A 14,960-nucleotide genomic window follows, 5' to 3' on the forward strand; every position below is an offset into this window, starting at 1 on the left:
CTCCAAATAAAGGGAGAGGGATTTGCTTGTCAGTTGGATGTGAGCTGTCACAGCCGGTAATGAATTAGTCAGACTCGCACATTGCCAGTAAAATGTTCATAACACATCCACATCAAGAACATTGAGACACACGCTGATAGTATATTACTTGGGGGTCCTCGGACAAATGGGATACTTGAAATAACACTGAGCTGTATATAGTTGTCAACCAATGCACCAGCGTATCTGCTTCAAGCTAGAGGCTACGGCATGATGTAAATTTGTGCGAGATTGTGGGGCTCTGGCGTGGTGTCATCACTTTTCAATGATCACATTTAAAGTAGGATGCAGCAGCGTCTGGCCCGTGGCTGCGTTCAGACGTTGGTGTTTCCTGTCAGCCCGAGATCCTCGGGCTCTTTCTCAGTCTAGAGTCAAGAATAAAGCTGATTGCAGTTTCGCTGGGGGGGCTTAGCGTCGAACGTGCCTGCCTGAGGAACGTAAGCTAGTTAATTCAATGTTATCCTGCAAATCTCCTTTTAAATTGCGCCCCTCTAGACATGCTTTTATCTATTGTCTTCATCTTTGCAACCACCTTTTCTGTTTCCTCAATTTTATTTTCTCTGCGTTGTAGATTTGATCAGGATTATCATCAGCATCATGATTATTATTTGAATTTTTAGGTGTCACTGTACATCAGTGAGCCTGGACAGTGGTCTTAACATGGCTAAGCTACCTTCTCTATTTAACTTACTGGGCCGTTTTATTCTTAAATTAGCTTTAAGCTTGAGGCAAAGCAGCTGTCAGACTGCTCCCTCAAACTGTGTGTATCGCCCACAGACACCTATGCACACGCTAACACAGCTAGCATTTCACCTAGATCATCGCTAATTAGTGTGTCACCAGATTGCGTACGCCGCTTGGCTTCATCATGACACATTCTCCCACTCACAACTACCAAACACACTTAAGCAAGCAGATAAATAAAGAGGAACAGCCCCCTAGAGGCAGCAGTGTTCATCTATACCAAATTCTGCTCATCTGGCCAGTAGCTGTCACGTTATCTTTCTCTGTTTGTGTGCTGGTGTGGAGAGCAAAGGGTTTTCCATGTGATCTACAGGTGTTAAGGAGACAGAACGGTGGCAAACAACAGCAACATATTGATTTTCTGGTCCAGCAGTGACAGAGCGCCTTTTGTCTAACATCTCCTATCTGCTCCTGCTGCTTTATGATCCCTGCTGCTGCTTCAATAACCTGCATTGATGCCTCATTAAGGCCCCCTTAATTGACTTCTACTTGATAATTTGTGAACTTCTTCTAATTATTGGGGTGAATCCATGCAGCAGTGTAGTGTAGAAATATAATGACGTTTAATTTGTTTTGACCTGTCTTTGGAATGGAGCTGGGGGCCTCTGCTGCTCTGTCAGGATTTGCCCAGCAAGCCGTTATCCCCTTTCATTGAGATGTTTGCAGTCATTTCCTGAATTAATTGCAATAGTAATAAGTGTAAAGTGATATTTCCTCTTGGAAAGTCCCACATTTTTCTGGCTGCAGTGTGATGAGGATGGGAAAGCTCCGGCAAATGGAGCAGCCATGGTGTCTAATCGAGCTCCTCTTTGAGTGTAGAGAGTTTATGGTAAATTGTCTGCACTTAGGAGGATGCCAATGAGATCCAACCCAAAATGTTTATTTTCTCAGATTTAATAAATGCTTTATAACTCACAATAATGGAGTAATCAACGCAAAAATTTAGCTGGCAGCAAAACAGCATGGTGTCGATTTTGCAGTTTGCTAAAAATGTAGTATTTGTCCTGAGGGTAGCGCAGGAGCAAATGCCATGGGATCATTAAAAATGAAGGGTTTATCCTCTGGGCAACGTCAAAGCGTGCAACATTAGCATGGTTGCAAAGTTGTCATTTGGCCTGAGGGCCGAGCCAAAGCAAACCTCGTGGAATGCAAAGAGTTAATCCTCTGGTGAGCTTACAGTAAGCGTGCTTACTTTATTTCATCTGTTATTCATTATTGAGGACGATGAGGACGATGGGGACGATGAATATTCATTCCAGGTTTAGTGGAAATTTTGCCATAGGTTTATAAGGTACCTTGTGATGCTCCGTACTGCTGAAAGGGGAACATCGGCCAGGAGGTAGTGCAGGTTTAAAGGTCAGGTGCTCCTGAACATTATTAGAAATCATCCTCTGAGGACAATGAATATCTATTTTAAATTTCAGGGTGGTCTTGCTTTGGTTATGAAATTCCTCATTTTAAAGTTGATTCCGTCTTTATTATCAAATTCTGCTGTTCAATCCGTGTTTTCTGCCTCACAGAAATCACAGCGACTGAGGTATCTATGAGAAGACTCCACACTCATCTGCGTGCTCAGTTTGTGCTTGACATTATCTGGACCAGGAGTCGACTAAACGGCGTGCAGATTCGGCTTCATCCAGTCTGTCCTGACCTGCTGGGCTGCTAACGCTAGCTAACCAGCTGTCTGAAGATATGGCGGTGATGTGTTGCCTGTCGTCTCTCTGTGCTGAAACTGATTAGTAAAATGGATATCTGTGCTCTGTTAAGTTGAAGCATCTGGTCCTGACAGGCTATACCTATATTGGATGAACAGTATTTTTATTATGCATAAGAATGATGCAGATGGTGCAGGGTTTTTTACTCTTACTCAACTGTCTTGCACATAAAGTCCTAAAAATATAGTACTTCGATCACATTTCAGTCTTCCTGCGCTGGCTGAGTTATGCTAAAATTTCTTCTCAAGCTGCCAGGTTAATACTGTGTGTTACTGACATTCTCTCAGCTGCATGAAGCCGCAGCCTTAATGACACCGTTGAAGTCGGCAGTGATTTTTCATCTCCACGGTTTGAAAGAATACATTACAAAATAAATATCTATCTTCTCAAAGGGTTCAACGGTGATCCTATTACAATAATCCTAATATGGTTTAAAGCTCGATTGACATAAAGTCTGCCGAATCTCTGCCTTTTACCCTCTGCAGCCCTCCCCTTGTCTTCAGGGGCTTCACTGTTCATTATGTGACATGTCATGTTGTAAAAGACAAAAATCTTTTAGGGGATTAACTGTTTTCTCTAATTCAAATACACTTTTTCAATCAGTTGGATGTTGTTTTTTTACCAAATAAATTGTGACCTAAAATTCACTGATGATTCACGTGATTTTATTTGAGCTGACTGGCTGCTTCTCAAACCAAAGGAATCACACACGATCCTAATTGAGATGGGCTGAAAGTGCCCTGTGAGCACCGAAAATGTTCAAATGAACTAACTGAGCCATTTCTTCCCTCATCTCCTATTCCTGTGTCACCCAGTGCTCCCTGGCAGTCTGTACATGGAGGCATTGGGGCACATTCTGGATAGCTTCAACGTCGACTGTGAAAAGAGGATGAGGCCCTTTGGCTGAGCCTACATATGCAGCCTGACAAGTCTAATCTTAGCTCCGGTTCCTCTGTTAGCCTCTCACTTCATCAACAAGACGACTTATTCATCCTGCCTAGTCCATTAAAGATTTAAGGGAACATTAAGGCCTTTAAACATCTCTTTTAATCAAAACCGCGTAAATCGTTCTCACTACACCTGCTAATAGGAACATTCCCTTAATCTGCAGCAGGTGTGACTGCCGTGTTTTCATGCCACGATGCCCACAGGCAGCACCTGACATTTACATCATGTTCATCAGCATGTTTGCTTGCTAAAAGTCAAACTTTCTAGTGAAATCTGCCAAAACTACAGATTTGAACAGTCATGAATTGAACTCTTTAACACATGAAATGCACATTTACAATCTGCAGTTACATCACAGCAATTGATTTTGGACATACCTGCCTTAATTCTGGTCCCATGACATGAAATTTGAGCATGACTTCTGGTCATTCCTTTAAATTAAAATGACACTAAGTTAACTGTATGGTACCAATCTCATGCCTGGCTAGCCTCATGGTTTAATCCCCCTAAAGCCTAACCAGCATCTTTTTAATATCTTGTTTTATGATTTTTATATTTAGACAAGTTCTGTGTTATTTCACCTGTACCTGCACACACTACGAGCTACATTTTCAGGATATAAGGTCCCCTCTTCTATCCTAACCCTAAATACACTTGGAGAGCAGTAACAAACTAAGTAACCTCAGTGTAAGAGGTGATGTGGGACTTTGAGGCTCTAACTTGGCTCTTTGTCGGCTTTTAGAGATTCTGTTCCTCCCTTAAAGAGAGATCATGTAACTTCTGATGAATACATGGACTTACATGTTCGTTACACAGTATTGCCTCAAGTTTTATATCATAATAAATTACCGGTCATACAAGGGAAGCAGGCAAAAGCAAAACCCTTGAGTGTGTTCATGCAAGAGTGTGTTTTACTCCTTATTAGCTCAACTTTTCATTCATAAGAGCAAGAATACAGTATTTCCGCTGTCAAATGTTACATACTCTTGCTTTAAAAAAACTCGGCCATCTGTTACTATGGAAGTACCTTCACCTTTGTTCGCACCAAAATCAATAAAGTAGCTAAATATTCCACTGTATGCTATTCAAGGACTCTTCTTCAAGTAGTTCTCCCAACCAGACAGGCAGAGATATGATCAGATTATTCAGTTTAAGGTGTGACAGGCTGTGCTCCCACATCAGTTCTTTTTCCAGGATCTCTAAGAAAAAGGAAGACACCTGTAGCAAACCTCTCTGACAGACGCCAGTTCAGTGAAAGACATAACCGGAGGTCATGCCCATAATTCATACAAGGTATTATGGGGTTAGGAATGAGGGGGATTTACTATCAACGTCTTTGCATACATGTCTTTTGCCCAAGGGATTTATCCATCTGGTATCAATGCATGGCGACAATGCATTACTGTAGTGTTGTTTGCAGAACAATACGACATACAGCCGTCAGAGTTTTGTTTTATTTTCTAATTAAAGGGCCCCTCTTTCTAAGCACAGTGACAGTAGATACAGACTCCCAGGTTTAGTCAGAAACTCAGCAGTCTGTTTCTGGTTTGCTACGCTGCTTTTCATCCACAGATGTTGACTAGCAGAGGAGAACAGCTTGACAGCTAAAGTGTTGCATGTAGTTTTAACACTCAAGGTGGAAACAAAGCAATCTAAAATCCCAAGGCAAGCATTTTCCCCCAGCACCACCACCCTGTGAAAGTTTTCACAAACCACTCTGACCGTTCCATTTGAAACGTGCCCATAAAAGTGTCAAACCGGCGGAGGGACATTACCCTCTCAAACAGCTTCAGCTGACAGGGCTGCCTATTATGTAAAACAGAACAGAAAACAGCTTAAATCAGCCCGGTGATTTGTGTGTCAATTTACCCCTTTTTGTGCGTGAAGATGCACACTCACCACGGTTTCAGCTCACGGATGGTTGACGTGAACAGATGTTAAGGATGTTAGGGTACTACCATTTGCAAGTCACACGTGAGTGGTTGAGAACAGGCCGATTTATGCTTACTGTAGAGTCTGTGCTCACATGCAGCATCTGATGCCTCATTGGATTTTAAGCATGTGTGTGTACATCATTGGTCGTACATGCAGGGAGGTACTAAGCATTACAGAGAGCAATCTGAGCACAGATACGTAACCCACACCTCGGCTATCCCAGCCAGTAAGGACATACTGCTGTGTGCATCCCTGGGACTGCTGTGCATACTGAAGACGCTCTGACCTTGGCCTTGCACTGTATGTAAAGTCATGTTTAGTGACAGAATACAAGCACAGATGGCTGTTTTAAAATCAAAATGGAAACGTACCTATAGCTAATGTGAGCAGTGAGTAGTGACAGCTGCTCTGTGTAATTCAGTGTATGTGAAACCACAGACTTTGTACAGTATTGTATAGATCTGTGAGTACATTGTGCAGTTAGTGTGTGGTTGTATTTACAGTACTTCAGCCTGTGTTTGTATCATTTTGGTCTTACTATTGATTGTCATTTGTAGCTGGAAGATCATTACCACTGTGATATCTATCAAATACGAAACCACCGCTGCCATAAAAATGACAATTTGTGGTTTTACGTGAGGTTGTATGTGGACAGACAAGACATAGACCTGCACGTGTAAAACCATGATTAGCCTTTCGACAGAGCCAGGCTGCCTGTTTGCCCCTTTTTATGCTCAGCTAAGTGACTCCTGAATGTAGCTTTGTTTAACAGACAGACGTTAGAGTGGTGTGGATCATCATCATCTAGCTCTTAGCAAGAAAACAAATCAAAGCCATGCATGTTTCCCCCAACTGTCAACTACTCCTTTAAACGTACTTGGCTGGGTGAATAAAGTTAAAGCAAAAATGAGATGAACAGTTTGGGAGAAGGAGCACATCTCCCTCGCTTCTTTGCCTCTTATTCCAAGTAAGTCTAGTGGCTTCTCTAAATCACGCAATCATACCCCCTCACAATGAGTCTTTTTACAACAGCGCGTAGAGAGTCATGTACTGTGTATAATTCACATTAATCTTTTTTCTAAGTTGGATTTTCAGCTTGACTATGTATGCACACCAAGTTTTTTGACGAAAATTCAGGGTGTCCTCACACTTCTTACCTCCTCCTCAGAATGAGTAGAGTTGTCATAAGATGGAGTCACTCAGAGGGCTTTAATGAACTGAATATTTTTCCAGACAACTTGTTCCTATTTTGTCCTTAAGAAGCCACTCACATCACTAACTTTTAACATCCTGTAATGTTGCACACCATCTTTCTGCTATATTTTACTGTCATCCCATGTGTCTGCTGGCTGCCACTGGAGTGTGGATATTGCAGGGTTGAGGGTGGAGGGATGAGGCGGCATTCAACCAACAGTTAGCGCCACATAAAGCCTTTATCACACCTAAACGGCTCCGTCTCCCAAAGCCAGAGTGTGATAAGCACTGCCCATTCATCTGTAATGATGTGGAAGCAAGAACCAACTGAACTGAGTTGAGAGGGAAAGGCTAACTCTGACACAGTGTGGATGGCTGAAAGGGGTGCAGGGCCAGTGGGGCTTTGCCTGTTCACTCCTCAGAAGGATGTGTGAACATGCTGTTATTTGTTTTGTGTTCTCGGTGGATTCAAGTTGATCACAAGACAAGTGTTCTTTTGCACTTCAAAATACTGTAATTATCTGCAAGATGGAAACAGGAGGCATGGGGCCACAACACGGTATGGTCAGTGGAAAAGATTCCCTCTGGATCCAAATTAAGTTTCTGCAGCCAGGCTGAATATTTGCAGATGCTTAATCCTGCCTTCACATGCTCATATAAGCTTCTGTTACCAAGTTCTTCCTAGTTGGAGGTATAAGGCAGATTCAAATGCAATCTTTGGCTCTTTCCACAGTTTGCACCCCAGTGTGCCCCATGGTGACGTGACGACAAGTTTACAACTCTGCAGCAATGTGTTTGCACCCAAAACGTGTTGGGGAGGCATCACACAAGTCTCTTTGGCAGATGTGATGTATGTGGTTATTTGCATATTCAGCGCGGACGTGACATGTGGCAGAAGCTGAATCTGAGAGATGTTTGAGCCAATCTGAATACAAGACAGTGTTTCTAGAAAGGACTTTGAGGAGACCAAGAGTTTAGCCAAGAGTTTAGCCAACAGCAAGCCGCATGCAGCCTACAAATGTCACTAAATTTGAGTGTCGAGATTGGTAATGTAGACAGATGGCATCACAATGGCACAAAAGTAAATAGAGATAAAACAAAAACTACATGAGCATGACTCAACGGTACAGTAGTTGTTAGTTAATCATAAATGAACACAGTGGCAACCCGTGAGTAATCTGGAGAGATACCAGTGGATACAGCGAATGCCACTGTGATGAACAAAGAGGAATGAAACATAATAATAGCATGTTTTCAGCTGGTCTCATGTTCAGTGAAGATTTGTCCCTCCTATTTTAGACACCATTTCTGCTACTGTATCAGCAGCAGTGGAGGCTGTGAAATGGCACAAATTTTAAATCAACTGTTCGAATTAAGTCTTGGTAACCTCTATAAGACAAGCAGAAAATGTGTAATTACACCAATTAAATTTGGAAGATAGCGTGACCAAGTTTTAATTGAAATTCAGAGAGGACTTGGGTCTCTGTGAGAAAACACCACGAAGAGTCTGCAGCTACACTCGCAGCTCTGTGAGCTCGTCTTTAGGCACAGTGCTGCTTTGCTCTAAAGCAAACATCAGCCAGCTAGCATGCTCACAGAGACAATGCTAACATGCTGATGTGTAGCAGGTGTAATGTATACCATGTACACCATCTTAGTCTGTTTGCTTCCTGATATTTGCTGATCAGCACTAACCACAAAGTACAGCAGAGGCTAATGGGAAATGTCATTAGCTGTTGCAGGTGTTTGTTCGTGAACCAAAGTGGTGCCAAAGCAATCCCTCCTGCAGTTGTTGAGACATTTCAGTTGGGACCAAAGTGGTGGACCAACCGATATACCAATATAGGAATTCAGGGTTAAGGCCCACAGGAAATGTGGCAGCAGGGTTTGCAAAGGTTGTTGAGGTGTTTACCACAATGCAATTCACACACACACACATTAGACAGCGGTATGTCTAGAAACGTCGTATAACTACATGACAAAGGACACTATAGGACATAAATAACTTCATTCCAGGTGGAAACATGATCCATTAGCCCATCATTAACACTGATGGTGTCCTTTATTGCTCTTTTGTCATCTGCTGCAATGCAGGAATGCATTACTTCATGTGCACATTAGGCCTCAGTCACCTCTTAGAATATTTTGAATAATTTCAAAATCTAAGTATTGTGTCATTATAAGATTCAATCATTTCAGGTAAATGAAAACATGTGGGTGAATTCTACTGCAGTTCATATGTTGAGTTTTGAATTGCTGTGATGTGATGATGGATTGATTATTCAAACTTAAAATAAGTGATTGTCCCTTATTGTTTGCTTCATGTTGGGTCAGATACAATCCTTGGTGCCGGTGTGGTAGAAAGAATAGCAAACTTTAGCCTTGGATTAATATAAATGTACCACAAAGGAGTCATCTGCAGTCAAGTGTCATTATTCCAGACACTTCATCCTTGGTAAAATCAGCTTACACGTGTTGTCCTCTTGTGCCTTTTTAAACACACTGACAGCGCTTAAAGAGCAAACCTGTTCACACACACACACTGATTTAAAACCTCTGTCTGTGTCTTCCAGGTGTAATTGGCTTCCTGACTGCAGCTCTGGACCCATCAGGAGTTCCAAAGAGGAAGGCGGATGAGACCACAGAGTCTACCTGAGAATGCTACCTGTCCCTCTGCCTCACCATGTCACCCTAGGAAAACCGTCAACCCGTCCCTGTCCACAAATCCTCTTTTTGCCTTTGTTATTTCCCATAACCCACTGAGTTTGTGATCCCTCTCTGCACCCAACTGAAGTCCTAGTGATATGACTAAGAGAGCTTTTCCTTTGGACATGTTGTTTTTTCCTCTCAATGCTGCCAGCCACCAAGGCTATGGTGGAAGGCGTCATTATACGTCTCAGCAGGTTGCTAATCACTGTCTGCTGTGGCTCTTGGGACTAGTGCTACACCTCACCCTTTCCTCATGCCAGCGAGTTGACTTGAAACACCCCATAGTATCCACAGGCTATGGAAAGATACGTGGTATTAGAAGAGAGCTCAACAATGAGATCTTGGGCCCTGTGGAACAGTACTTAGGTGTACCATATGCCACCGCACCTATCGGAGAGCGCCGCTTCCAGCCTCCTGAAGCTCCAGGCTCCTGGCAAGAGATCCGCAATGCCACCCAGTTTGCTCCGGTGTGTCCCCAGAATGTGCACGGGGTTTTACCTGAGATCATGCTACCGGTGTGGTTCACAGACAACCTGGATGCTGCAGCGACCTATGTTCAGAACCAGAGTGAGGACTGCCTTTATCTGAACATCTATGTGCCCACTGAAGATGGTGAGTGAGACAAAACGCTCATACAGGAAATGAATTTAGTCTTGACCCGTTAAACTGGCCTTTACATTTAGAATGAGTGAGGAGAAGCTCAGGATAAGAGTGAAATTCCAGGTTCTTTGTGTAAGAACAGCTCGTACTTTTCTCATCACTTTCATAATTTCCTATTTATGCCCATACTCGAGCCCTGCCTGTAATAATCATCATGATCAGTTAGTCAGGATTATATTCCATGGAAGAAGAGCTCTTAACATGAGCCAATAGACACGTAGGAGATTACTATAGAATATGTTCTCTTATAATCTCCTGGGCTGGTGTTAATGCCATTCTCAATTATTATTGGTTATTGAGTCTAATCGCTTCCTGCTGCAGTCACATATGCCATCTTTATTGTGCTAATACTCTGCTAAGCACTTAGATACATTTAACTTTAATTGCTCATATTTAATTAATCTAACATTTTATTACATATTCAAAATTCACACAGAACATGCTCTACTAACTGGCTGCTTTTTGTCCCAGTTAGCCGCCCTGTGACATGCTACCTTTTAGAGGACTAACACTCATTTGTTTAAATCATGCATGGGCATTATGTCTTCATAATGCTAATTGTGTTAACTGGCAAACGTTGACCTTTTGCATGAGCAATGCAGAGTAAGTCTCATGTGTTTTGAGTGACTGAACAAAGTGAACCACTGATGTAATAAATCAAACAGTGAGTCAGTGACACCATTAACATTTTGTTACTTCAACCAGCAGGAGAGCAAAATTTCTCAAATTGCACACTCACACAAGTCCCTGCATTGAGAAAGTTTTCCAGAAACTGTAAAAGCACTGTTCTCTTTTGTTCTGTTTTTTTTTTTTTTTCCGATATTCGAATAATTTCTTTATCACTTTGCTTTGTTTTAATACAGTCATTGTTGTTAGGCTAGCATGACCAACGCTAACATAACTCATTTCATGGACATGGATGCTGTACTACTGTGGTAAGGCTAGAAGAACAGCCAACACCGTACCAAATACATCACCAAAGACGACCTTGTTTCTCATATTCTGCTAATGTTGCAGTAACTGTAACCACATTACTTGGTTTTCACAAAGTCAGTGTTTTCTAGAAAGCCCCCACAGTAACTAACATTACCAATGCTAACATACTGAAACTGCAACAGATTTGTTGACCATTTCAAGGTCAGTGAATTTGCTGATTTAGTCAATGAGTAAGCAGAGCAAACTTTTCAGTCGCCTTGCTCGTGTATTTCTATGGCAAGACGGCTGAAACACCAGAGAAGGCTTTCATAAGAACTGTCCTTGGAAAATAATCGGAACTGTCCATAGCAAAGGGAAAGATTATTTATCTATGCCACATTTCTTTCTTCTTTCCTCAATTTGACAAACTAGTGACTTACACTTAGCAAATGGAAAAACAATGATTATGAGAGACGCAAGCTAAAGGACCACTTGTAGTAACACAAGCCCCCCATAACCTCCATTGCTAAAGTTAAGGATGCCTTCAGTATAAATATTCCAATGTCTATATTAAGGTTCTTCTATTACTGACACTTCCCTCAAATTCTGTGGGTCCGTCATTCAGCAAAAGACTTCCACCAACTGTGTTCAAAATGCAATGTCTAGAGATATGTCAGATAATGAAGAGGATGCAGCTCAATTGTAAAAAAGAGATGAAACATCAGATTCAATAATCAGTTCCTAACATGGCTGACACTTGAAAAACAACATCATCAAGCCAACAGGCAATGTTTGTGGTCCTAGAACACTGCAAGAGCTCATACAGCCAGTGGTGGTCAGCTAGCAGTGAGTGTGCTAGCAGATACTAGAAGCTGGACTAACATGCACATTTTTATCATGTAAGTTTGCTGAAGGCAAACATTCACATTGCCATATGGAATTGATGAAGAGTCTTACATTATGGCTCATGACAGGATTTTAGCTACTGACTAACTATCTTACCCAGGATGTATTTGTAGTGTGCCTGTTTGTATCAAACTAATCAACAAAGTGGTGTAATACACTGTGTTTTTTAGTATTATAAGCATCTGGTTTTAAACCAAAATGACCTTTTTAGTGGGATGCACATGCTACTTACATGGTTTGACTGGAATGAGGCCTTTTCACTTACTCTTCAGGTTTGTATTGCATGGATGCTCCTCTGTGGTTACTGTGGTTATAATAGAAATACAATCATGGTGTAGCTGCTCGGTTAGAAGAAAATATATCAAATGCAATACCAAAGACAACCTTGCTCTGGCCTCATGGGGTGAAATTAGTCAAAAACTGAACATCTCTATCAGGCAAAACCTCCACCTCTTCATGGGCTACCTGGGTGTACTTCTGCATTAATGATCCAGTGGAGAGCGTTTGAGAAAGCAGATGGGCAGGTAAAAGAACAGAGGATCAAAGTGTAGCTTTGGCGGCAAAGCATATGCTACTGATGATAGTAAGCAAGGTTAATGATAAAGTGTTAAAAAGTCTATGATTAATGGGCTCACCGGAGAGCTGCCCGAGAATACTCAAGAATGGACGTTTATGTGTTACTGCCGCCGCTCATATATGAAGTCATTGCTGAAAACATAATCCTGCTTAGCTACGTTGTGATAAATATATAGGAGTTGTGAATAATGAGAAGCAGGGATTGAAAAAATGATTTAACTACTTTTGATATATAAAAAAAGTCTACATACATGAGTCAAGACCTTCGTGGTTACAGTAAGTATGCTGTATAGTACAAACATGTGTGTCACATACTCTCTGGGAGGATGATGTAGAGTGTCCTGTGTTATTCCCAGGGGAGGAGGTGTGCAAATGAGTGAGACTGATTTTACATGTAGCCCTGTTTGCTTGTCAGAATCTGTCACTTACTGTCAGGGGTCACTGCTTACACAAGGCTGATGCTGTCCCCAAGGATGTATTCTGCCTTGTGTGTGAGAGAGAAGTAGAAGCTGAAGGAGAGTGAAATGCCCCTGAAATCAAACACGCTACATTTTGCACGTAACTGCTGTCACACTCCAGAAAATAGTTTACCTGCTGTTAGACTCGTGATTTAGTCAGAAGTATGAGCTTTTAAAAGCTCATGAAAACGTAGGTATTTCGCTATGACATTAAATTTTCATGACTAACTGAACAACACTCTTAATGTTCGGAGGGGAAAAAAACTCCCTTGGCATTGCTTATTAAGCTTCTAGTACTCAAAAACTCAACTTTTCTGCTTTATCTAGACTGTGATTGGCAGTGTTCTGTTCATTTATAAGCACATTTTAAGCATAGAAATGAACAAGTGATTTTAACATGCCAAGAAGTATCTGGTGTAACACCTGACTTCAAACTCTTTGCCTTTGGCTCCGCGCTACGATTTTAGCCACTCTGGACGCACTTCTGGGGATAGCAATGCCAAGACTGAAATATCTCAACACCTGTTAGACATATTGACATGATATTCAGTATAGCCATTCATGGTCCCCAGAAGATAAATCCTCCTGACTTTAGTGAGTTTTCTTCTAGCGTCTGTTCAGTCATGGTTCCCTGATGATATTGGCTGTGATCATCCCCCGTCCTTTCCTCTTGTGCCACAGCGAGGTTGCATTTGTGGTTATGAGTTAGATTTCTCAACAACTCTGACCAAATTTTGATATGTCCAGTATTTTGGTGTTGCCAAACACCTGCAAAAGCCTGTCTATGTAGAGCCTCAGAGAGCTGCTGTTGTAGCTGTTTGTCCTAAGCGAGGGTCTCAGGATAGAGGGTGCCTTATGCTGCACAGATTATGAAGCCATCTGAGGCAAATTTGTGATTTGTGATATTGGGCTATGTAAGTATAGTTGACTTGATTTGACTTAGCCAGTATGTTAGCTTGCTGACTTGGTATCAGTGAGTGATGGTCAAGCATGTTTAAAGGGAGGATGTTGGCACTGTATTGTTCTGTGTTTGGCAGCGAGCAGCTGCGTTCCCACTCATGGTGGATGTAGGTGGGCCAAAATGAATTGGCAGCACAGAATCTCAGCAACCTGAGTCAAAATGTTTTGGTGCCAAACCTGGCCTGCACAACGTGATTCTGACACATTTAATCTCCAGAGTACAACATTATGTATTATCCTCCCATTCTACCTCAAGTCACGGCCCTTTCTGATGTATCTGTTTCAGACCTACAAATACTCTCACTGAACGTGTTCACTGCATTATTCTTTAGACAAAAGAAAATTCACAGCTCCCCTTTCTTTCTGCATCTGTTCACCCCTCCTGCTCTCTCCTCCCTCAAATCATCCCTGCCTCTTCTCCTCTCTCCTCCATCTTTATGCAGATGGCGGTAGAAGGGGTCACTGTTCTGAATGCAAATGAGCTCCGTGCCCTTCCCCACCAGGCCACTATGTAGCCTGCTACTTCTTCAACTCAGACGAAATTCAAATAAGTTCTTCGAATAATGTAAACAACGCAAATGTTCTTGTGAACTGAACAGTGATTTTTAGACTGTCCCTTTATCTGTCTCTTACTTCCTACCTCCTTCTACAGTGTTCCACCCTAACTGTCCTGTGTGGACAGGCTTCTAGGCAATAGCACTGTCTCACTGCATTCCTATTTCCTCAAGACACTCCTCAGCCAAGGGCCTGAGATCCTTCATTTTTATTGCCGCTAGAGCAGCCATTTACCGTGCTCTTTATTAAAAACCATATTTCAGGAGGCAGGACAGTGGAGGCAAGGATGGAGCTAGAAGCTGGAGGCACAGTAGAGGAGTCAGAGAGCAGGATAGGACTGCATGTGCTGGAAGCTGCTGCCTGGATGCAGGGGGATGAACCAGAGCTGTGTCTGACACCTTGTCAAGCAGACAGGCCACCATAGACATGACATACTGCAGCTTCATCCCGTTTACTGCACTGAGGAAATGGAGAGGGACGGGAGACAGCTTGTGCTCTGGCCACAAGCTCACTGAACCGAACAGAAACACTGTTGACTGAGCGATGGAGCTGCATTAGGTCAAACAGTACTGGGACAATCCGAGCTAAATTCTCCTGCATAGGCCAGTGCATTTCAGTGACCAGTGGCCCATTACATCATGTGACA

General features: G+C 42.3%; 1 protein-coding gene across 2 annotated transcripts in view; it reads left to right on the forward strand.

Annotated features, from left to right (window-relative positions):
* Nucleotides 1-14,960, forward strand: part of nlgn2b (neuroligin 2b) — a 57,210-nt gene that overhangs the window by 15,285 nt on the left and 26,965 nt on the right. For both annotated transcript variants that reach the window (XM_076751362.1, XM_076751363.1), the window contains exon 2: nucleotides 9,149-9,896. In XM_076751362.1, the coding sequence (XP_076607477.1) occupies nucleotides 9,380-9,896 (517 nt within the window). In that variant the 5' untranslated portion in view covers nucleotides 9,149-9,379. The remainder of the gene's footprint in view (nucleotides 1-9,148; nucleotides 9,897-14,960) is intronic.

The sequence above is a fragment of the Chaetodon auriga genome, chromosome 15 (assembly GCF_051107435.1).
Source record: "Chaetodon auriga isolate fChaAug3 chromosome 15, fChaAug3.hap1, whole genome shotgun sequence".
Classification (NCBI taxonomy): domain Eukaryota; kingdom Metazoa; phylum Chordata; class Actinopteri; order Chaetodontiformes; family Chaetodontidae; genus Chaetodon; species Chaetodon auriga.